This window comes from Centruroides vittatus, unplaced genomic scaffold (genome assembly GCF_030686945.1).
Source record: "Centruroides vittatus isolate TY-2023 unplaced genomic scaffold, ASM3068694v2 contig_3125, whole genome shotgun sequence".
In the NCBI taxonomy this organism is placed as follows: Eukaryota; Metazoa; Arthropoda; class Arachnida; order Scorpiones; family Buthidae; genus Centruroides; species Centruroides vittatus.
The window spans coordinates 808802-833954 of NW_027122014.1; the positions used below are offsets into that span (position 1 = coordinate 808802).

The 25153-nt window shown below is 29.0% G+C and overlaps 1 protein-coding gene across 2 annotated transcripts; it reads right to left on the reverse strand.

Moving 5' to 3' along the window:
* Positions 1-3795: 3795 nt before the first annotated feature.
* Positions 3796-24653, reverse strand: LOC136973262 (motile sperm domain-containing protein 1-like). 2 transcript variants are annotated; one of them, XM_067267974.1, is made up of 7 exons: positions 24499-24653; positions 17410-17497; positions 9884-10080; positions 6699-6774; positions 6298-6542; positions 4238-4387; positions 3796-4158 (listed from the first exon to the last, which is right to left on the reverse strand). In XM_067267974.1, the coding sequence occupies exons 3-7, from the start codon at positions 10023-10025 to the stop codon at positions 4127-4129; spliced, it is 645 nt and encodes a 214-aa protein (XP_067124075.1). In that variant the 5' UTR covers positions 10026-10080; positions 17410-17497; positions 24499-24653; the 3' UTR covers positions 3796-4126. The 2 variants fall into 2 exon arrangements, with proteins under 2 accessions (XP_067124075.1, XP_067124076.1); XM_067267975.1 differs by lacking the exon at positions 17410-17497 and having other exon boundaries at positions 24499-24630.
* Positions 24654-25153: the final 500 nt, after the last annotated feature.

Sequence of the window (25153 nt, forward strand, 5' to 3'; positions counted from 1 at the left end):
AATCTAAATAAATAAATAAATATACAGTAGAGCATCGATTATCCAACCCCTGATCAACCGTAACATCGGTTAATTAACCGACCACGTTCTAGTCGGCAAATTCAAATGTCTGCTAGTGATGTGGCGCTACAATATTTGGCTATGTCTTGGTTACTTTAATATTATTTTTGTTAAATTTTTGTGTGTTTTAGCTGGCAACACTGGCTCGACCATGAAAGGGAGGCGAATATTTAAATCAAGCTTTCTATTTTACTTTATTTTTGTATTTATTTTGTGCAAAATAAAGAAATAATTTAACAATTATTATTATTTTAAAAAAAATTGTTAGGCTTAACATCGATGAAAATTCAACGTGAAGTAGGTTAATAGCAATATACTAATATGCTTATTACATGGGATATACTAATATACTAATACACTATACCAGGGATGGCAAACCTGTGGCACATAAGAGAAATCATCTGGCATGTAATGTATCATATAATTTCTGTCTTTTTCAATCATCCTTTCTGTTTATCACCTGATCATCTTTTTTTTCAATCAGATTTTTTACGTTTATTCAAATTAAAGCATATTCGTTTAATTTCTTTAAATATCATTATTCGAAGTCTAAGACGTTGGTACGCATTAACATCTTTAAAGCTAAGTATGCTTACAATATGGCACACGGACTCAAAAAGGTTCGCCATCCCTGCACTATACTAATGTAGTTTTTCATACTTTTCGATTATCCGTTTTTCAGTTATCCGACCAACCTCAGTCCCCAATTGAGTCGGATAATCGATGTTCTACTGTATGTGTATATATATATATATATATAATTAAATATGCAGTAAAATTTTAAAATATAATTACTTTAATGAAAAATTGACTAAGCACGTGGTCTTTTATCTTACTCCTACCCTAAATTGATATATATGATTTATAGATAAACCTCAGTTAGGATTAATTTATAAATTAGATTTGAACCACTATTTGCTTTGAATGTAAAGACTTGTTTCTTATGTGTATTGATAGTGTTTATAACCAATTACAGTGATTTTTGGCAGAAAGTTAGTCACCAAAACTAGAAACTGAATATTAAAAATCCCATAATTTTATGTAATTGTTGCATCAAAAATTTAAATTGCATATAATCATCACTACAAAGTCAACTTATATTACAACTTTTCTACAACAAAACTCTTCTTCAATTGAGTATTCAATGTAATTTTGTAGATTAAAGTATAGAATAGCATTAAAAATGATGGATATTATCATGTTAAAGTATTTATTACAGAAGCTAATATTAAGACCACGAGATATTGGTGCTCAACATGAATATTTTCCGGTATTGTTTTCTAATTTGATGGCAGTTACGTTATACAAATCTTATGAATACTATGTACAGTACCTTTTACAAAAGTTGCAATGGAAACATTACAACTAACAAACACCTATCCAAATTAGTTTACAGGAAATTATTTTATGTACATAAAGTTAATTAAGTGCTATCTTGAGAGATACATAGATAGCAGCCGAGTTAACATCTGTACAATTATGCCTTACTCCCAAAATAATTTAATTATTGAAAACATCCAAATTGCAATTACCATTTTTGTACATATTGCCACCTTGTTTTTTCCCCCTTCTACTAAAAGGCTACTAAATTTTTGGAATTTTTGCTTAGATACTAGTGTACATTCTCAATTATAAGGAACACTTCTTTTTGTATTTTTCAAGATAAATAATATGTAAAAATTTTACCAGAGTTGTAATTTTAAAATTTACTCCTATTACCAAGTTCCAAGTTATCATTTGTATTAATTGTTGAAAAATGTAAATAAAGAATATATTATGTGGTTAAGTAGAAGTCCAACATGTGCAGCTAAATGTTGGGATTCTAAAGTGTCAAACGACTGAAGACATTCAGTACCAATTTTAATTTTTCTAATTTAAAAAGTGAGTGGTTGTTTATTGTAGTTTATGATAAAATATTCAGTAAAACTACATTCAATTTAAAATACATATATGCTTTCTATCTCAAATTAGTAGTGTCTTACCCCTGTATATCATACTTTCCTGCTAGCAATAGAGTTGTGCCATCATCTAACTCCTTCCGGGAGAAAATTTTTGAATTGAAATAACACAACTTTGGTTTACATTAGAAGTTTGTATATAGTTAATCAGGGTCTCCTGCCCCTAAGCTTTCCATATGTGCTCTTGGCTTTGATCTAACTCCGTTCTTGAGATTAAGGAAGGTCAGACAGACAAACAGTGGAAATTTATAGATTAGTTTTTTCAAATTGCAGCTCAATGAAAGAAATTGAACAGCCTTACACCTGTGAGTTTATTTAGTTATTTAGTAACATCAAATAAACTCAAAACTCTTTTTAATTTCTGCAGTGAGTTATTTTCAGTCAGTCAGGGAAAAATGCAGATTTTTATCCTGGAAAATCTGAAAATCTCAGGGAAATTGAAAACTGTTGGACATCCTGATTACCACATTGCTGTGGTGAAAACTGGGACAATAGTGTAACAATGTATGTGGTTATTTTGGAGGGGGCTGTACACAGAAATGAATTCTATTTTCATTTTTCTTGAAATCATACATCTAATAGTTTGCAAAACATTCTGTTTGTGTGTTGAAAGGTTTGCGAGATATAGGTGTCTGCTATGTTTGACTGAAGAAGCAGCTGGAGTCCACCAGACATAAAAGACCTTTCGTTTGATGTGTTAGGTGCTAGTTCTCTTCTGTATAATCGGTAATGTGGACAATTAATTTTTTACAAAATCCAATTTTTCATCACAAGTTATTTGACACAAAAAAAATTTGTTTCTTCAACCAGTGAGTAAAGATATGTAAGCAGATTATAGTTGGTTCATGACTTTTATTTTCCTCTTGGAGAACCCATCTTCTGACCTTGTACACCTTTCCTATGGCTTTGATGTGCAAATTGAACTGTTTCATCATTTACTCTGAACTTTTCTGCAAGCATATGATGTTTGCTTTGGATTTTCTTCGACAACTGCTTTCAGAACAATTTCCCCAAGATGCAAAATTTTCAGATTTGAATTTTTCTCTTAAAGACGCAACCATCTACACATTTATTAATGTAAAATTTGCAAAGCATTTTGAACAGAGTTTTGCATTTATATGCTTTATCTGTTACTTCCATTTTAACATTCAGTAGCCATTTTCCAACGAAAGATTAATTTCATTTCAGATCTAGTGGCTGTAAACTGCCCAGACTCATTATTAGTTGTAAAGTTTATTCTTGAACTTTACAAAAATCAGTTGATTTTTGCTATATTTTATTTGAAAAATAAATTTTTTTGTGTCCTATTTTGGTTTATTTAAATGAAGAGGAGTCAATTGCAAAATTTTAAAAATTAATTTAGACTAAAATCCAATTCAATACAATAACAACACTTCACGACTTATATAAAAATGCAACTCTCTTCAAAGTGGAAAATTGTATATAAATGTTGAGTGAAAATATTTAAGATTTGCAATAATATATCAGATTAATACAAATATTTTCATGTGTATTATTTTGTTACACACTACAGTTACTATAAACAGAATTTTTAATATTTGTGCACAAAAATTTATTGTCAACTAATTATCTATTGTGCCTTTATAATTTCAAAGTAATTTAAATTTACTCCGAGATTCTGTGGACAGTTTTCAAATTTTGGGATATTTCGAGAAATATTAATGGAGAAAATATATATTCTGGAAAAATGTCATATAAGTTTTATTACTAAAAATTATAAATATAAAAGATGAAACTGCTAATTAAAAAAAATATATATATGAAACAATAAACATTTAATATAAACTTATCTCTTATTATTTCTCTGCATAATTCATATATACATACATGTTCTTATATATTAATAAAATCAAATATTTCGGATATATTACTTTGTATTTCATAAGATAAGTAATCACGCTTTGAATCTGCTATTACAAAGTTCAGATACTTTATACATTTTTAAAATTTTTCTAATACTTTGTTAAATAATTTCTCTCTCTGTAGCAATTTTAAGTATTGATTGAATTCAAGGAATCATAGCGTAGCAATATACAGCAAATTATTCAGGGGAAATTTTGGATACACGCTCTCAAATTAGGAACTCATCATGTTCGAAATATGGCAATTGTGACGAGACCTATTAAAATGAAAATGTAATGCAATTATCAAATATTTTTCAAGGATTTAAAAAAATTAAAATATTTAACTGTTCATACCCAGAGTATAAGCTGCAATTAATTTCTGATTTGTGCTCAGTTGTAAATATGGATGAAAAAGTATATCATCTCCAGTTGTTGGCAACATTAAAGCTATTAAACAAATTATAGCCAATGCGATTATTAAAAAATTGGGCCCCGTAGCATGACCTGAAAAAATAACAAATTCAACTTTTTCAAATAAAACCATTATGAAATTCTAACTCTAGTACCAAATTATCTTAAAATTATTAATATTGCTATAGCCGTTTTCTAGCCCGATATTTAGGCATTGGTTGGTATCATTATGAAATTTTAAACAATAATTAAGACCCATAAAACATAATATAGAAAATGTTTCTTGCAATTTTATAATAATCCATCTTATTTATTCCAAATCATTCAATTTTAAACGGTCAAAAGACATGAACATAATATAACTTCATAATCTTTGATTCCGTGGGTCTTACATATAGAAAAATAGTTTTTTTAAAGATCTGTATAAACATTTTTCATGCTTTCTCAGCACATCTTCAGTTGCAGGCTTAAAACTAAACAGAATATTAGAACTTTTTGAAAAACTCAATTCAAATGAGTTTGAAAAAGTTCTAATATTTCCTTGATTTTTAAACTTTATTTGAAGATAAACATTTTTTGGGCTTTTTCAGCTTAACACACTTAAATAAAGACCTCTATTAAGAAATAATAGTTTATTACATTTATATCTAACTTATTGAAAAATATCACAAAATAAGTCATCATTTTTTACACTGAAAAAGAAATGATAAGTAATCTTCTGATTTTAACTGAAATATTTTCATAAACAAATTTTGTGGCTTATATAATAAATTATACAAAAGACTGAAATTCTAACTCATTGCTATTAAAAGTCTTTGTATATGCAGAGGGATATGAAAATAAAAATCTACGAAGGAATAAAATATATTAAATGTTGTCTGTTTAGAACAATCGCACAAGATTATAATTCTTTGAATCATTGAAACTATAGTTTTTTTTTCTTGTTTTACATTTAATCTGTTAATTTTCTGTAGTTTCTATTTAAAAGATTAACAAATGCCTTTTGGAACAATTTTGATCTTAATTTTCTTTTCAAATACAAAGCTCAAATTAAATTCAAGCAAATGTTTACTGCTTTACAATTTAGCATTAACAAATCTTAGATCTTTTTGCCTTTGGGTAGTATTAATCTCCAAAAAAATGGAAAAGTCAAGTTGCACACATGGAATACTTAATATTGATGGTATATAAAAATACTATTTATTGATACCAATCTGGTATGATGCCTTAATGCACGGCTTAATCTATAAGAAATGGAAAATAATCACACCAAGACAAAAGGATCTCTTATTTTATGAGATCATTCTACTTGCCATTATTCATTAAAAACAGTTACTAAAAAATTACTTCTCAACAGCAAATCATATGAGTTGTGTTTATTTCTTCAGTACAACATAAAAATTTTATTTTTTAAACAACAGATTATTAATAATGAGACATCAAATAGTATTAGTGGTAATAATATTTCCTTTCTACATACCAACTAGAGGAAACATGCAGTTTAAAAAAGTAGCTGCAGCTATTATTTGAATAAAACTGGTATGTACAAATACTAGTTTCATTTGAATAATAGCTGCAGCTACTATTTTAAACTGCTTATTTATATTTTCTCTGTAGTTACTATTCAAGGGCAGTTAACATTTTTTCTTTGCATACTTGATATGATAATTGATAATGGACAACAAATGGGTATTAGATATAAAATATGGTTAAGTATATTTTTTCAAATTTTTTCCCTGTCAACGATAAGAATTATTTCTTTATAACCTACAGTAAGAACATATATTCAAACATGGTATAAATAGACCATTTCAGACTTATTAAATACAAATATTTAATCATTGTTTAAAGGAATATTTATTTTTTTATTCAGCAAAATTTTAAGATGTGTATTCTTGGTTCATATGTCTGATTTCTTATTGTATTTGAAATGTTACAAATTCATAAGTTTACCTGGAAGATGTCTTAATTTTAAAATTTCAAATAATGATTAGAACACTTACTTGTTCTACCACCATTTATTGAATATTGTCTTCTATGACTGGTCTGTGATGACAAAGGATGAAGTTGTTGAAACTGCTCAGCATCTGTGGAAAGTGTGGCTGAACTATCAGGTTTTGTTGGACAGAGTATCGACAATACATCTCGTTTACCAGCTACTTGACTATGCCCATATTCTTGCATTTGTATTCGGAACTTGTCGGTGACACCATAATTACTTGGAAATATTGCATTGTGACGAATAACACTATAATATTTAAAATACAAACCAAATTTAAAAAAATTAATTCCACCATTGTAAAATAAAGCTTGCTTTTCTTTAAAAATTTTAATTACATTTATAATATGAAATATTTTTTTACGATCAATTCGATTACAAAATAATTTAATCAAATAAACTTACATATCCACACAACAACGAGCTTTAATCACTCCTTCTGGATCAACAACAACATATTTACTTGGGGACGTTGCCAAAACTAAAAATATACATGATTTAAATATTTTTTGTAAACATGATTTTCATATTTTATGATTTAATATAAAAGCTAGGTCTGAACTCCAATTAAAAAACAAATTGCAATTTTTTTTTACATCACTCGAATTCTTGAAAATACAATTATTTTCTATTGCATATAAGAGAGAGAGAGAAAGTGTAAGTGTGAATTCAGATCCTCCATCCAGGCCTTGCTAATTTATAGTACAGGTCTCAATGTCAATCAGCGTGATTACTACTTTTGTGAGTTTTGACTCTAGTTATGGATTATTTTCAAAATATCTTGCTATACATTATTTATTCTATACTATTTCTGTTTTCTCTATTTCACCCAAATACTCAAAAGAATAAAAATAGTGTTCTTTTAATGAATGGATTCAAAAGACAATTTTGAATCCTGTTTTTAATTGAAAGAATCATTTTAAAAGTACAGTACATGAAGTTTTCTAATTCTTCCTATAACAAACTTCTTCCTAATTGAACAACTGATAATCCTTGGCATATGCAGTATATAAACATATTGGGTTTAGTACACTGTATAACAAACAAATTCAAAAAGTTTTCTGGAAAAATTCCCTTTATTTTAGAACTCCAATCATTTACATTACAACAGACTGTATTGAATATAATTGTTTGAGAAGAAACTAAGGACATTAGCTCCAACTATGAACATAATGCACATACAGTCAGATTGCTGTCCAATGTTTACAAATGGTTTCAGACACAGAGCAGAGTTGCCAGATTCAGCAAATTCTTACCGATTGAAAAGTTAAAATTTTCCTCGAAATTAACCCAATGTCAATGTTTTTGCTCATTAACATTTATTCAAGAATTTACCAACCCTATCTATAGATTCTAACATTAAAAGCTAAAGTTTTAAACAGCTTTCCTTGCTACAAAATAGGTCTATTGCAACATTTCAATAAGCATTTGCACAAGCCTTGATTGATTTCTGGCAACACTGCCACGAGTACAAACAGTCTGCAGTGCCACTATAAACCATTATGACAAATGTATAATTGTTTAATTTCTTTGCATCTTTAGTTTTGTCCATGCTTAATTAGGTAAGTTTATTTCTAAATGCATTTTATACTTGTAGAGTCATAACTAATCATTTGTGGTTATTCTTCATACACAGAATTCTTATATTAACACTCAAGAATAATGAACCCCATCAAATTCATTAGTTAGAAAATTTTCTGTATAATGAATACAGATGGCATGGCATGTAAGTAGGTTTTCTTTAGACGGTCATCAATAAGTCACTAATATTTGTATTAATATAGAATAAATAATGAACTCTCTCATAATTTTTTAAATGTAACTTTAAAGGAACTTTATTATTGTTGATGTTGAAAAACTTTGTATTTGCCATTTTCCTTAATTTATCTATAAATCTAAATATTAAAGAGATTCTTTTTTCATATCTCTAAAAGTTCTCTCTGGATAAATGACTACCTAATTGGTTGTTGAAATTATAGAACTAGTTATATTAAATTAATAAAGGAGTTTCAAAAGAAAATACAAAGTTATAAACTATGTTATTATTTTGGAATTTTTACATAATGTTTAAAAAGAAATGTCATTTATTTCTTGTAACAATATTTTAAATCTGTATAGCTAGCAAGAGCATTTTTCTTGTTTATGCAATGAGGAGAGATTTTATTAGTAGTTAATTCTAATTCTATGAGGGTAATCCCAAAAGCAAGGTCTCCTATTTTTTCAAAAATACAAAAGAAATGTTTAAAATGAGATGAACATTATTGAAAATAAAGCTTGAACATTTATCTATTTTTCTACATAATCGTCATTTCGGTTGATGCATTTTTGTAGGTGCTGTGACAATTTTTGTATGCCCATGTCATACCAGCTTGCCGCCACGTCACAGGACCCATCTTGTGCACACCTTTCGATATTGCAACTTTTCCGTTAAAATCCTATGAATGGTGCTTTGGGAAACCCCAAGAATCAAAATGCAGAGATCATCCAGAGTGATTCACTGATCTTCATGCATGGTTTGCTCAACCTTTGCGATTGTCTCATCTGAAATTGATGGTCTCCCGCTTCTTTCTTTGTTGTAAATTTCAGTATGATCAGATGCAAACTCCCTACACCACTTGAGGACATTTTGACATCTATGCATGACTCGCAAACACTTCTGTCAATTGGCAATGAATTTCAGTTTAACATGACATGGCGGTGAGCTGGTATGACATGGGCATACAAAAACTCCCACAGCGCATACAAAAATGCATTGACTGAAATGGAAAATATGTAGAAAAATAGATAAATGTTCAAGCTTTAAAATGATATGAACATTATTGAAAATAAACATTTCTTTGTATTTTTTTAAAAATAGGAGAGTACTTTTGAGATTACCCTTGAGAACTAAAATAATATATTTTAGTTTTGCCTTTCATATATGCAGGTAACACTTATACACTAATGTTATATATATACACATGCACATATACAGTAGAGCATCAATTATCTGAAACAATTCAGGACTGGGTTGTTCAGATAACTGATCATATACGAAAAAATATATTAACCTATCCCATGTTGAAATTTTTCTCTGTTGCGTGTCGCTTCGTGCTGAATTTTCATCAATGTTAAGCCTAACAAAAATTTTCTTAAATAATAATCGTGGCTATTGTATCAGTAAAAATTATTTCTTTATTTTGCACAAACAAAATAAATATACTGAAAAATATAAAAACGAAAAAAATATATTTTGGAAGTTAATCTAGTATCTAAAACATTCCGATTCAGCACAACACACAGTTTTCAGAAAAAACACCACACAAAACAAGCAAAGCTCACCACTCACGATGGGAAAAAAAAGCCTCGTTCAAATACTGGCGCATCTTTAAGTACCCACTCATGGTCGTGCCAGCTAAAACATGCACACCAACAAAAATAATATTGGAGTAGCCCAAGACATAGCCAAATATTGCAGTGCCACAGCACTAGCAGAAATTGAATTTTCTACACCCACACCCACACACACATATATATATATATAATGTCAATAAGGATTTTTATTAATAAGCAGGCAAATATTAAAAATTATTTTTAAAAATGAAACTTACCTCTAAATTTGACAGCAAAATCATAGGGATTATATAATGTGAGAATTTGTTTATGAGAAGACTGATCATCTTCATAGAATGTTAGTGAAGATGGAAATACAAATACTGGCAGTTTGCCATCAATAGAACTAGTAGACTGCATCAAGATAATCTGCACATGAGGATAGTGTTTATCGTTTTATCACTATCTTCTAAACCTATAAATTAAAATTAAAGATTTTATTAAAATAATTTAAATTTGAAAAACAGATATTAAAAATTTATACATAATTAGAAATTATACATAATAGCAATATAAAAATGAGGACATATTATCACATTATTTTTTCTGCACATACTCCATATTGGTTTCCATTCTTATATCAACAACCTCACTGCTCTAAATGTACTGTATTTACCGATTATTCGGTAAATACAGTACATTTAGAGCATTTACCAGCCATACTACTTTAACTTCCCAGAAATATAAGACGTAGCCTCTGAAAAGATGAGAACACCTTTGTTCCAAAATTTCTGAATGCTTTCTAATGGGACATATAGCATAAAAAGAAGTAAGTACAGTAAAGCCTTAAATTAAGGTTAAGTGATCTCCAAAATCTGGTCACTAATTTAGTGTTGCCATAAGTTCAAAACCAAAATAGGGACATTGTAAGATAGCATTGTGGTAAAAATTGAAGGATGCTCAGCATTAAGTATGCAGCAGCTAAAACAAATGTATAATTCTAATTAAAGAAAAAATTTTATTGAAGATTTTTTATTATGCTGAATCAAATCATACTTATTTGAAATACAGTAGAGTGTCGTTTATCCGAAAGCCGATCAACCGAAAGCTTTCCAGTCAGACTGTGTCGTGCTGAATCGAACATTTTTGATACTAGATTACCTTCTAAAATATTTTCTTGTTTTTATATTTTTTAATATATTTATTTTGTTTGTACAAAATAAAAAAAATAATTTTTAACGATACAATAGCCACGATTATTATTATAAAAATTTTCGTTAGGCTTAAAATCGATGAAAATTCAATGTGTAGCGACACGCAATGGAGAAAAATTTCAACATGGGATAGGTTACTATATTTTTTCGTACATAATCGGTTATCTGAAAAATAAGTTATCTGAACAACCCCAGTCCCCAATTGATTCGGATAAATGATGCTCTACTGCCAACAAGATTTTGTTAGAAAGCCTGGGTTTCTCCAATGCAGACCTGACCAAAACTGTGATGGACATACCAAAAGGACCTTTATTTTTACCATTTGCAGCATGGATAGGGCAAAAAAAAAAAACTGCAACAGAATTGAAGAGTGAAAATATTCTTTTCTGTAGACATCATAGTTCCTGATAAACAAAAGACTAGTTTTATCAAACTATTAAAATCTTGGAGTAGAGAATCTTTCTTGCATTTCATTAAATATTTTGACCCATCTGTTGGCTACATTAACTACAAAAAAGAAAAAAAATCAGTTATTATTGTCTTTATTAGTGCCCATTGATTGAATTGTTAAATTTTAAGTTTCTGTTCATGTAACGTTTCTTAACTTCATTGTATGCTATTTCTTCTTCAATAGCATCCATTCAAATTTATCACACTTATTGATGCAGAATGAACATTTTCTAGCAAATCACGAGTTTGGAATACAATATACAAACTACATTTTGATGGCCAGATGGCCAAGTGGTCAAGGTGGCAGCCTACTGCTCTGAAAGAGCCAGGGTCAAATCCAGACAAGTCAAAAAATCCCCAGGAATTTTTCGGGGGGGGGGGGTCTGTCCAGATACATCAGGCCCATCCCTCACCACCTAGCCGCCCATTGTGGACCTGGCTGATCCATAATGGGCTTGCTAAAAGAGTCCCTATTAGTGCCCACAGGGTGGAAAGAGTTAAAAAATTGTATGTATACACACACACACAAACTACAGATTTAAGTTTTAGATTTTTGAAAAACAGGACAAAGTGAAAATTTTACTAAAACAACAGAATAACAACAGAATAATAAAACAGCATTGTTTCATTCAAAATAGTAAATATGGTCATCCTAAATCATGCATAATTTTTTAAAGTATTTTAAAAATAATTATAATGGATAATTATTATGTTTTAATTATAGCTATTATTAATTAATGAGGAAATTTTTGATATTCAATATTTTAAAAGAAAAACAATGAATGTAAATTAACGTATTTAAGATTTAAAAAAAAAAAAGTGAAACCTCAATTCATTGTTTTCATTCAACTGGAGGCTAGGGTTTTTTTCCCAGCCTCCACTATGGATAATGGAAAAACAATAGATGCAGGGGCATTATGTATAATCACATTTTGATTATTTACTAAATTGAAAAATACACACCAAGGATATTTTTTCTCCATCAAGTTCAATTGCATTACTTTTTAAAAAATTAATATTTTCCTTTTCAAAATGAACAGTAAGCTTTCAATATTCTTGTTGCCATAAGCATACAAAAACACTCTCATGGACATAAATGCATGAAATTTTTCAGTAAACCTCAGCACTAATTTAGGATTTGGCTTCATTGTTAGTGTTACAATTCCTTCCTCTCCAACTTGTCTGGCAGGTTATGATGAATACAAGGTTTCACCACTAACAGTTGATATCAACTGTTGTTACTATAACCATTGCATACTAAAATTTGTGTGTTTGGGGCCATTCTTAAGAATGATTAGTCCAGGATTGACATTCTTCTGGGCTAAAAATTCTAACCAATAGATGCAGGAAAACAATAAATTGAGGAAAGACTGATGTGGCCTTAATTTCTATAATTAAAACAGTATTTGTTCAAGGACTCTAGAAATTAAACAATGTTGCAGAAAAGCAATACATCAGAGAATGATAAATTAAGGTTTCATTGTAATAACATTTTCTTCAATAAACAGAAATGAGAACATTTTTATTCATAGTTTTCATAAAATGATGACAAGAACATTGCTATTTTGTATCAACATTTGCAAATTGTACTTTAATAAGGTTGTAAATTGAACACACTTTTCCCTTCAGGTCAAAGCATGGATTTAATTTTCAAACATGTATCACAAAAATTATGCCAAATGATCTGCTGTATTATCAGGCTATAATAAGGCTAATTTAATAGATTTAAAGTAATTTGACTAGAGGTAGGCAGTTAGGTTGTTATCTCAAAAATTTTAATATTTATTATAAATTAATTTTTAATTTAAAATTTCTGAAAGGAAGAAAAGAATTGAACCCAGAGCAGAACTCAAAGCCTTGTATATTAATTTATTGTTTATCACCAAAGTTATGTCATATTGTGAGAAATAAGTTCAAAGTAATCCTAGGTGATAATACTAATATAATATGGCACAATTCAGAAACAACTTAACTATTTTTCAAAGCTACTTATTAGCCTCTATCAATCAATAATTTGAGTTTGAAACTTGCTTTTAAAAAAAATGGAATGAATTATTATTATTGAAATACTACTAAGAAGGTTTTTGAAGCATATTGTTTACAAATGGATATCCCTCAACTTTTTTAGGAATAATATAGGCTAAATGAAATAATATAAATAATCTATTTATCCTCAACATAATCAGTTTAATACTAGCACTATTTTGAAACATGAACATAATGTAGAAAATTTTAAATAAATTTATATTTAAGTAATCAAAATAATTCCCCAGGTTAATAAGGCGCCAAGGTGTATCCCCCAGGATACATCTTGGCGCCTTACTAACCACTTATTAACCTGTGCCAGGTGCTCGCCGACGTCAGGATTTCTGACATGGCATGCAGAGAGAGAGAGAGAGAGAGAATCAAAATAAAGAAATAAATAGCAAGTTTGAATATAAACAGGAAATGTGCTCTCTTCAAATAAATTAAGAGGACAACAAGGTCAAATTGTAATAACACCAATAAAATATATGGTAGTTATATATGTTAATACAAAGATTAAGACATGTATCTAATTATTAACAGAATTTTCAATTGTACTATTAACTTGTAATATTCAAAGTTTTATGGATCTTCAAGTGAAAATGAAAATAGTCAACTAATTGGACATTTTTCCTCAAAGCTACTTGGATTCTGTGAGATCTAATCACATTTGGAATACCAAATCTAAACTTAGACATTAAATTAAATTAATATGCCTCAATGTCCTTATTTTATTATAATATAATTTTCGTCTACTAGTACGTATTTTTCTATTATCAGGACTTATTAGACTGGCTTTACAGATACTGCAACACAGTTTCACAGATTAGAAAATTTGTTTTATTTAATATACAGGTATATTAAATAAAACAAAGTGAAACTGTGTTGCAGTATCTGTAAAGCCAGTCTAATAAGTCCTGATAATAGAAAATACGTACTAGTAGACGAAAATTATATTCTAAACTTAGACATGTTTACTGAAGTAGTGATTCAAATGCTATTATTAATTGGTATTGTGGTCCAACTTCCAAATTTGTCCTTAAAAAACTGATAAATTAAACAGTCTTCAGGCATTAATATATTAATTTTTATTATAATTTAATATGTAAACAAAGCATTTTCATTAAACAATGTATATTTTTAAATCTCTGAAAACTAAATTTTTATATGGTAAGCTTCTACATTCATGGAACACTGGGGATGTAAACCACACGTACAAGAACCACTTACTGGTGTTGGAAGAACTTCCAAAGTTCGAAAATGTTAACGACATTTTTTCGTTTTTCGTTTCCAACACCAGTAAGTGGTTCCTGTATGTGTGGTTAACTAAATTTTTTGTAAAATTATAGAATTTTTGATTAAATAATACATTAACAAATTTAACCTGACATGACTACTAACAATTATAACCAATTTGGTTCACTGAAAATAAAATAATATTCTTTGTAGACTTATAAACTTACTTTGTAATTAAAAGATCATTAAAATTTGAATAGAAACATCATGAATGCAATCTCACTTTGATACAGCAAACTATCAAGAATAAAATAAATAGTTTTCACTATAAGTATGTTATATAAATTTTATTTCTATTCATTAAATCCAAAAAACTGAATATTTAGTGCAGCTGCAAGAATTCTTTTAAAGTATCTTTTACATCTGGGTATTTTAATTTTTCTGAATTAAGCCACAAGAAAGTTAAAAAGTTTGTTTTTTTTATATATGGTTGAACCTGTATCTCAAAATTATTTATTTTTCCCTGCATTTTCAGCCTAAATTCAATATATTTTGCATGCTTATCTCAATTTTCTCCCAAAACCTCTACATCTCAGATTTTGGACTGAAGTGTCAATTACAAATTCAAAACTATATTTTGATAGCATAAATTGTAGTTAAGAAACATCTCTTGCAATACAGTACATAGTTGCAATTAACACTACTTTTCTCTGATTGGCTACAAGTTTGGCTTGTGACTTGTTGGTTAAAGGAAGTCAGACATCAAAAACTATTGACAAACTATTTAGTAAGATAGGTATTAATAAGATTTTTGATATTTACATACAGTACTTGCTATTATATTAATAAAATATCATACCTCCAATCTTCAGTGTGCAGTGACAATTTTCAAAAGGGACCAGATGTGTGAAAATCCTTCTTTTATACATATTATATCAATTATTATTTAAACACCCGAAAAAACTCAGTTTATTCACAGATTATTGGCACATTAATTTTATTGTTGTATATAACAAAACCGGGAATCAGTAAAAAAAAATGACCCCCCCAAGAATTTTACATTTCTGGATTCAGGGACCTTGAAACGTCGAGAAATGAAAAAAATTTGAGTTTTTTCTGTATGTATGGATATTAGTGTGGGGGAGCTTGATTTTGTCCTCTCTTTGAAGCTTAATAACTCCTGTGGTTTTTGTCAAAAATTTCAGGTGGGGAATAGAAGGAGATTGTGTGTCATATCTTGGGTAAAGTTGGACTTAATGACAATTTTACTTGTTATTAGCATTTACAATTTTTTTATAACACATCTCTATCCTCAAAATTAAACCTTTTGTCATTTTATAATAATTAAAAATGTTTTTAAAAATTTTAAATAAAATATCATAACAGATGGCACCATACACAGTTATAATGTTGTGGGAAAGTTAAGTAACTCTTTGCTGAAATTTTTTCTTGGAAACTTAGGGTTCCAAATGATGTTTTCAAGCAGGCAATCCAGAATACAGCACAGAAATTGTTGAGTGTCTTCACTTTGCTGTGATGATTCACCTAGATCATCTGTAACATTCACTATTTAAAACTGCATTACATTTCGCTGCAAGAGACCTGCTTCTCTTAATGAGTCCTCTTCCATGTTGAATTCAAAGCTTTCTAAATCACATATACCATCTTTTAAGTAGATTCATACTTTACATAAAAACTTTTAAGTGTTTTATGATAATAAAAATACAAAATCACTAATGCAATGTCATTTTCAATAAGCACAGGAAACAAAAGATCTCTTATTACAGAACCACCTGGATGCACACAAAACAACAGTATGAGAGGAACACATAACTGCAAGTTAGTCCTGTCAATGCGTCAACTAAAAGGAGCCTTCAGATTGGCTTATGGAAGAGTTGAACTCAGTGTAGATGATGGATGGCCAGATAGGAAAAATATATGAAAAAAACAATTTTTCAAGTGAAAGGCTTCAAATACAAATGCATTAAAAATAATATTTAGAAGGTACTTCAAGGAATTTAGGGGACTAACCTAGTCCCCCAGTCCATTCTTGGCACACCAATCAAACCTATTGTGTAGGAATCTCTAACTCAAAACCTGTTTTTATTTCAAAATTCCTATACAATCTTAAAAATAAAAATGGACAATCCATTCAAACACTTGAAGACAAGCCTTCAAGTTATTACATTGCTTTGATACTATTTCTGTATTTCATCACATTTGCCAACTTAAATGTCAATTGCATTATAATTTAAAATGTAAGGTTAGCAAAATTTGTATTTGTAAAACATTGAAATGGTATAAATCAAACTATTTAATGGATCTCTGTTCATCTTAGGCATGCTTATACGTTTTAAATAAGCAAATAAGCCAAAACATATTATGAAAGTGAAGTAAAGGATTTTCGATCTTGTTGTGAACCTTTTGATATGACAAGAATGTAAGAATCTGATTACTTAGATCATTTTTACTGTCTTTGGGCTAATAGACACACAAGAGAATTTTAACTATTTCATGTTCTGGTAAGTGCATTTATATTGCATATATTTATTTCAAATAACTTAATATTCTATCAATATATAAATAAATTTCTGAAAGTTTTTGAAAGCTAATTATTAAATTAACAAATTTATAAACAGCTGATCCACTGCTAAAATGCTAGGTATCATTAATGATTAATTTAAAAACAAAAAAAAAAAATAATATTACTATATCTTATGAAAAGACTATATGCATATATACAGTATATATATATTATATAATATATAAGAATTAAGTTTAATAAGTTTAATTTATAATTTTTTGAAAATACTATCTATATATTTTATAACTTGCTTTAAATGAAATAATTATAAATTCAGAAAATTGTATCTACTGACTTGTTTTATTCATTATTTCTCCATTTCATTCCAAAGTAATTCTTTGAGATCTTTATTAGTTACGTTTACTCTTCATCCTAATTATTTTCTGAAAAAGAATTTTATTGATCAGACATTTAAATCCTGTTTTGAGAGGATGGGAATTTCAAGTTTGTTTTTGGACACATTTGAAGATTTATCTGAGTAGATCTCAAACTTGAATTATCTAATCTATGTTACTATGTCCACTTCATTAATATATATATATATTAAATAATCTCTTTATGCACTGAGTCATTTCCTATTATACTCTTTGACTGAATTCTTAACACACAAGATGTTAAATGTTCAACAAATACAGATTAGAATATTTTCTATTTCAACTTTTTACAGAGTGAAATATTCATATTCCCAATAGATTTATTTTTCAAACTTATTCACTGGTATCCACTATGCAGATGAGTTAATTATCGATTGCATTCTTATGACTTCATTAAAAGTAGATAATCTGGAGATATGATTGACAATTTTGATAAAATTAAATAAATATTATTGGACTGATTAAATTTAGAATCTTCTTAACTGTATTTCAATTTTTTTTTTTTTTTTAAATTATAAAAGTTGGATAATGAATTGTTAAAATTAAAATCATATCATTAGCAAGCAAAAGATTTACTTAAAAGCCAACAGAAAGATCTATCATTAGAGGTTATAGTATACAAGAATATGATGATAATTATCATATTACAATCGAAGAAAATTAAGGAAACACATTGTGATTTACTACTTCAATTTGTTCAGTATTATTCACTACTATTGAATATTTACTTGCATCTTTGATCAAGGACAAGATTCAAGATTTTAAGTCCTTATGTATTCCAGTAACTTTGAATAAAGAGTCCCAAAAACATTACAGTATGGACTGAATGATAAAATGATCAACAACTATCAAATGAAAGTTGTGGACCTGGACTTCTGAAAAATTCTTTTAACAAACAAATGTGTGACGGACAAATGGACAAAAGTGTTCAATCAAATTTTTTTCGATTGTTTCCCCCTCCACCATTTTATCAAAAGATCTGTTGAAAACCATAAAAATTATTTTCCACGAACTTGCTTCCTCGTTGAGGATGATCCATCTAGTTAGGAGTATGTCACCCGGAACTTTCAGAAGTAATTCACGTATTGGACACCCGACCCTTAACAACAAGATCCTGACCTCATGGAAAAAACCCAAGTGGAAAAATAATACAAGGGAACGATGAACGATGACAAATCCAAGCAGTCGTCGTTTGGTTAGCCACCGCGAGCCCAACCCTGGAAAAACCCTTCCCGCAACCTGCTCAAGGAACTCAAATACCTTGGTTAAGGAGATGTTAATCAACTCACGGATTGTTTGTAAACTTTCTCTCTCCGTATATCTAGGAATACATTATTGTTAGCTATGCATCATGCTGTAAATTTTTTTTAATTAAATTTATTCTTGTTACTTAGCCAGTTTCCTGAGTGACTTACTTCCTCGATTCTCCTACCTCCACCTCCACAATGGACAGATCCGCTCACTCGTGACCGCTCGTGTGACATAAGAACCTTCTGTCGTGATTTCCGAGTCCAGAAAGACTTGGTGGTGTCACATCCTGACGAGGGGTCAAAGAGACTCCGACCCTCCGGTCACAAATGTATGCTATAGAGCAGAAATCTGCATAATTTTATAATCTGTTTCATCAAACTAATTCTGTGACATATATGTCACACAGAGTACAACTTTATTCTTTTTTCTTCATGAACCAATCTGTCTCTGTATTTTTGGTTTCCAATGTACAATTTTCTTGAAAACAGTATATCATTTTATACTACAAACGATTAATTGATACTATTTATTTTTGTAATTCAAATGTTTTTCTATCTTCTTTTCTTCCAAATGAAATTTTCTAACCAATTTCTTGATGGAAACACTGCAATTGCTTTCATTATATAGTGAATGACTAGGCATATTTCAATCATTTAATCTATCATCAATACTTTGGAAACATCAGAACCTCATGTATTGTCTTCATTTCACTTTCAAAATTTGACTAATGATCAGTTTAATAGTTTCCGAATTACTTGGTCAATAGCCATAGGTTGTCAATGATGAAATTCAGATGACTTAGATGTTAAATAAAAAGAAAAAAGGTCACAGATATATTTTCTTCTCATCTAAAACATTCTGCAGAGAGCTGAAAGTAATCAGAAGAAACAAGATCTAGAGAATATGGTAGACAACTCAATTTTCCAACTGAACACTTAAATTGTGACAAAAATTAAATACTTGCATTATCTTAATGAAAAACTTTGTTTTTTTTTCTATTCATCAGTATTCATCCTTGACAGAAAGTTACACTCCAAGAAAGTGGCGTTGAAATTGAAATAAACTTTATACATTAGTGCAAACTTCATGTGGCAGTAAGTGATTACATTATCATTGCAAAACAACTATTTCCTATGGAAGAATACTACAATTTAAAGGAATCTTTAGTATCATTTTAGGACCTCTTGCCTGGATATGTAAAACAATATAGTCAGGCATGGAGGCATATAGATACTATGCTATCCTGCAACAAATTTTCCCATGGATGTTGCAATTGCCATTCCAGATCTCTCATTCTCATACACGGCTGATGCTGGATCAAAAAATACTTGACGGGCAACAAATCTGGACCAGGCAAGCCAAGGAAGTGTGGCAACATGACAAACATTCTTGGGAAATCTTAGCTATGTATGACAGATTATCTTGCTGCAAAACAACTATATCTCTACCATAAAATGTAGCATATAGGGCATAGCATTTCCTGAACATACAGCATAGTGCCTTCAATGCCTCTTGTACCACTGCTAGGGATAACAGACTGTCAAATAAGAGAGCCCCAGATCAATATGCCAGCAGTAGGGGCAGTAACCCACTCAACAGTAATGGCAGAATTGAAGCACTCACCAATAGTCCTCCACATTAACATAGTAGTTATATGTTCCCAAACAGAACTAAGATTGAAAATGATATGCTTCCAGTCCATAGTAGTTCATGCTTCTCCATCACAGCTCCACTGTAAATGAATACAGCAATGTTGGAGTACTAATGGCAGGATGTATAGCAATCACCATGCATGTAAATTTGTCTCTGCTTGTCAACTGCCAATGGTATCAGAAGAGAGTTGGTTCTGTAGCAAGGCTTCCATCTATTTCTGGATGGCAGATAAATATCTTTACAGTTGTTTAAACTTATTCCATGATCAAATGATCATCTCTCCTGGTGGGGTCTGTCTGGAGCATCCAGAACATGGGCATCACGTATATGTGACCTCATATACCCATTATCCCAACACTTCTTCATAGGTAGCTCTGAATAGCCAAATGGACACCAGCAAAATGGCCATTCTGCTTCCTTCAGTCTGATGTTACACCTTTCTCAAACACCATCAGCTGTACATAACGTCTTTGACTACATCATACAGGTGCCTGGTGCTTGAAGACCTCCAAATAGGTAAATTCTAAACAGAATGAGTCTTTCAAGCCTTTTATAGGATAATGGGATAGAAATTTTAAAAGTATTCCGATTTTAATACCTAATATGCAATCAAACCATAAATTTAAACATTAACACACCTATCTGAGACTGCTCTATGACAAGTTTTTCAGTAACTGAACAATTCCATCTGGGTGAATAACTTTTTTATCAATGACTATAGCCTATATTCATAAACATTTTTAAATTTTATTAAATTTATCTACAAATGGAATTTTCTGAACAATGCTATTACTAATGCCTCTTGTCTTTGTATATGCCACTATTAACTGAATATGTTTGTGTAAAATTCTAGCGACTAACAACAGACTTAATAGAATCACTGTTAATAATGATATCTGTTTTTCGATTATTTGACAGATGTGAAAAAGGGAAAATAAAAAAATAAAATGTAATATAATTTATTTTATTTTTATATAAATTATATTTTTTAAAGCTTTAAAGATTTAAATCTATTATTATAGTATACATGCTTTAACAACTATTTAAAGTATATATAATCATTTTAATATAATTTACTACATTATTTCATCTCAAAAGTTTGTTTATTAGGAAAATATTTATAGTAATCAGCTTTATATGACAAAATATTTTTTAGCTAAGTTATTTAAATAATTAATGCCAAACAACTGCCAGATTACGTCAGGCTATAATAATACTACCAGTACTGTTCAACAATTAAATGTCAATCATTTGGTATTAATCTAAAAATTGGGTTAATTGATGTTTATATTTTTAACAACATTAAGCCATATATGATCCATTTCTATTTTCTTTCTTTTTGTAGGAATTAGAAGTAGGAAATTAACATTGTTTTTGATTATTATTCATTAGTTTAAATAACTAGATTTTAACACCATTCATCAGAATCATGTTCAAACATGTAACTTTCTAAATTCATAAGAAATTCAAATAAAAATTAATAATAAAAGAATTATTTTATCTTTTTTATCTGCACAAAGTTTAAAGTTTAGTAGTTGTTAATTAAAATCTGAGAAAATTTCAAATTGAGGATTTGGAATTTGTGGTGTTTGGTTAAAATTTCAAAATAAATTTACAACTTTGTCTGCAGACATTCTTAAACAATGGATTATTAAATTTTGAACATGAGATATGCCATGCCAATTTTTCTAAAGGATATTATCAAGTTTGGAATTGATTGTTTATATAAGCAAATCTCCCAACAACAGATTATCTTGGGCTTATATCTTTGCTAATTAATTATAAATACAAAGTAATGTGTAAAGGTAAGTATTTGGACTATTAATAATCAGATTAATTAGATCTAGTACCTAGAGATGATAATTGAGAAAAACCAATAGTTGATTGCTTTTAAACAAAAACGATAAAAATAGAACAATTTAATTAAAATTAAGAACAAAAATATAAACTGTAAAATTTTTAAATTTTGAATCTTTCCACTTTGTATTAGAGTAGTCATGACAATCAATACCAATGATGACTCACTAACTTTCACATACATAAATCATTGGATTTTTGACAAATGAATATTTTTTCCTAAAACAAATTCATTAGAATGAATGATACTTTCTCTACAATAATTTACATTTTTGACAAAAGGTAACTTAAACAGTTTTATACTCAAACACTTCTTTTCAGTTCAAATTATAATCCAATTATAGTACTTCCAAATATTTTTCATCTACCTCTTTTCCCAAAACATTCATTTATAATTATCAATTATTTCTCCATTTTAAAACAATTCATATTTTTTGTAATCACTTTAAATAACTCATTTTAGTATTTATTATTTATTGTAAATTCAAATATTTGTGTTTTTGAATAAATTCTAAACAATTTGAGCAAATGATTCTATAATATTAAAAAATTTTATATATATTTATAAAAAAACATTGAGAAAGTAAATAAAATCTCAACATCCCAAGCAACAGCAATAAAAGATAAATATACTAGGAGGAAGGTAAGGAGAGATTAATTGTTTGCTAAAATAAAGGGAAAAATATCAACAGTTGTCATATTTGTTCAACTGTTGACATTCTTAATTACTGTTTAGTTTTTTATAGAAAGAACACTAATATTCAGACAAAACAAAAACAGAAGGTTCTCACACGGACAATGAAAGTTAAGGAAACACTCGATAACACACCGTACGTTAAGAGAATTAAAATGAAAGAGGCAGCAGCTTCAAATCACTAACCTCCAAAAGACAACCACATCAATGTGTAAATGAATTTAACTCTTACATCAGCAAACCAGGCTTCTCCAGTATCTGACAACTAATTAGATAGTACTGTGTTCTATCAATTGTAGAGTGTTATTGATGGGAAAAGGAAGACTAAGGCACACTTCTGACAACTAGAAAACACTAAAGCCAACCATTGCCATATACTAATCAGGCTAATTAATGGCTATAATATTAATGAATTACAAAATAATTTGATACTAGAGGGAAGTGTTAAGCACCATCTCAATGGTTGGCCTTAGTATTACAATGTATCGGGTTTAGTAGGGTTGTTTGTTTATAGAATGCTACTCACCATTTCAAATAGTTTGCATGTTTTTTTTCCAATTAATACTGGATACAGCCTAATAAAATTTTGCTCCGTATATTCATAAACACCGAACTAAACTGTCATTACAGTAAAAATGTAAGCAAAACATTTTAAAGGCCTACTTAAGGCAGACACAAGTTTATTTTACACATTACCCACCGATATGCAACCCCACACAAAACAAGACCATACCATATATTTTCTATTAATACGAAAACATGTAAGTGCAATTTCAAAACCTCTTTTACCGAAATCTAATATAAAGTTGCAATTTTTGTATACCCAATTTGTTAGAACATACCGTATTTTACGGACTATAAGACGCTACAGACTATAAGACGCACCTGAATTTGGAGGCAATTTTTCGAAGAAAAAAGTGCGTCTTATAGTCCGTAAAATACGGTAATTGAGATTATTGTCCTCATTATCCTTTAATTTCTTTCAGTATTAATTTCACATATTTCCGAAATTAAATAGAATATTTCACACATTCTATTTAATTTCACAATCTGTAGAGATACAATTAATACATAAAAAAAGAAAAAAAACAATTAAAATCAATGTTATTGAACTACATAAATTCCAACAGTATATTAAGCAGGGAGTTACTTTTAGTCAATTATATATATATACGCATATAGACTATTTAACTAAAAGTAACTTCTACAACAACACATAAAGACTGCTTATTGTTATTGTCCAATGACAAGACTTATTTAGTGTTTACAAAACAAAGGAGGGATATTTTTCTTTACCAGGAAAATCGTAACGAAATTACATTTAAATACTCCAGCGTAAATTAAATTACTGGGTAATTTCAGTATATAAAAAACAATGCTAAAGTATATATATATATATATAAAAAAAAAACTTAACATTACAATATGTAGTAGATCAAGGGCAAGTTTTGTACGTAGTTTTAAAAACATATACTGAAACCAATACGATCTTTACGTGGAATATTAAGAGTTTAGTTGGTTCTACAATAGGAAACAAAGAACATTTGGAACTTACGTCATTTAAACGTCTCCCAGATTCTGGCGTATTTTTGTTTTGTCTTCAGCCTAACTTCGTAATCCGTCATGCGCGCAATGACGTCAAAACTTATTATCCAATGATACAGTGCCCTCGTACGGGAGAATAAACATCGTTTCTTATCGAAATTTCGTCTGCTTTAATAAATAAACTTTGTATGTTATTTATTGTTACTAAATCGATACGGAGTTTATGATTAATAATATAAATATTTAGAAAATAAATTTTAAAAAATGTATTTCCGCATTTTTTACAATTTTTTTTTTAAATTATTAAACACGCATATATTGTATTCGGTTTAGCGTGCGATTTGCGTATGTATTCAGATTAAATGTAAAATAAATAATAATAATTTGGCTTTTTAAAAATTTTTTTAATAAAGAAGTAAATAAAATTTTGTTTTATAAAAAAGTAAATCAAAAATGAAATAAAATCAAGCGAAAAAAAAATAATAAAATAATGTTCTGTTTGAAATGTATTCGAAGCCGCTTCGAATTACACGGATTTGATTTCCATGACATAAGTAGTGAAAAATTGAAAAATAAATAAATTGTGTTGCATTATTTTCAATATTACGATTGAATATTAATAGTGAAGTTTGAATGGAAGGCAATTTACAAGTGAGTCAAATAAA

Excerpts from the sequence above, each read along its gene's own strand:
- LOC136973262 (XM_067267974.1), bottom strand. The coding sequence starts at position 10,025 with ATGCAGTCTACTAGTTCTATTGATGGCAAACTGCCAGTATTTGTATTT. Across the intron at positions 6,775-9,883 it reads TTTTGCTGTCAAATTTAGAG|TTTTGGCAACGTCCCCAAGT; the intron begins GTAAGTTTCATT and ends GTATATTTTTAG. Across the intron at positions 4,159-4,237 it reads AATTGCAGCTTATACTCTGG|GTCTCGTCACAATTGCCATA; the intron begins GTATGAACAGTT and ends TCATTTTAATAG.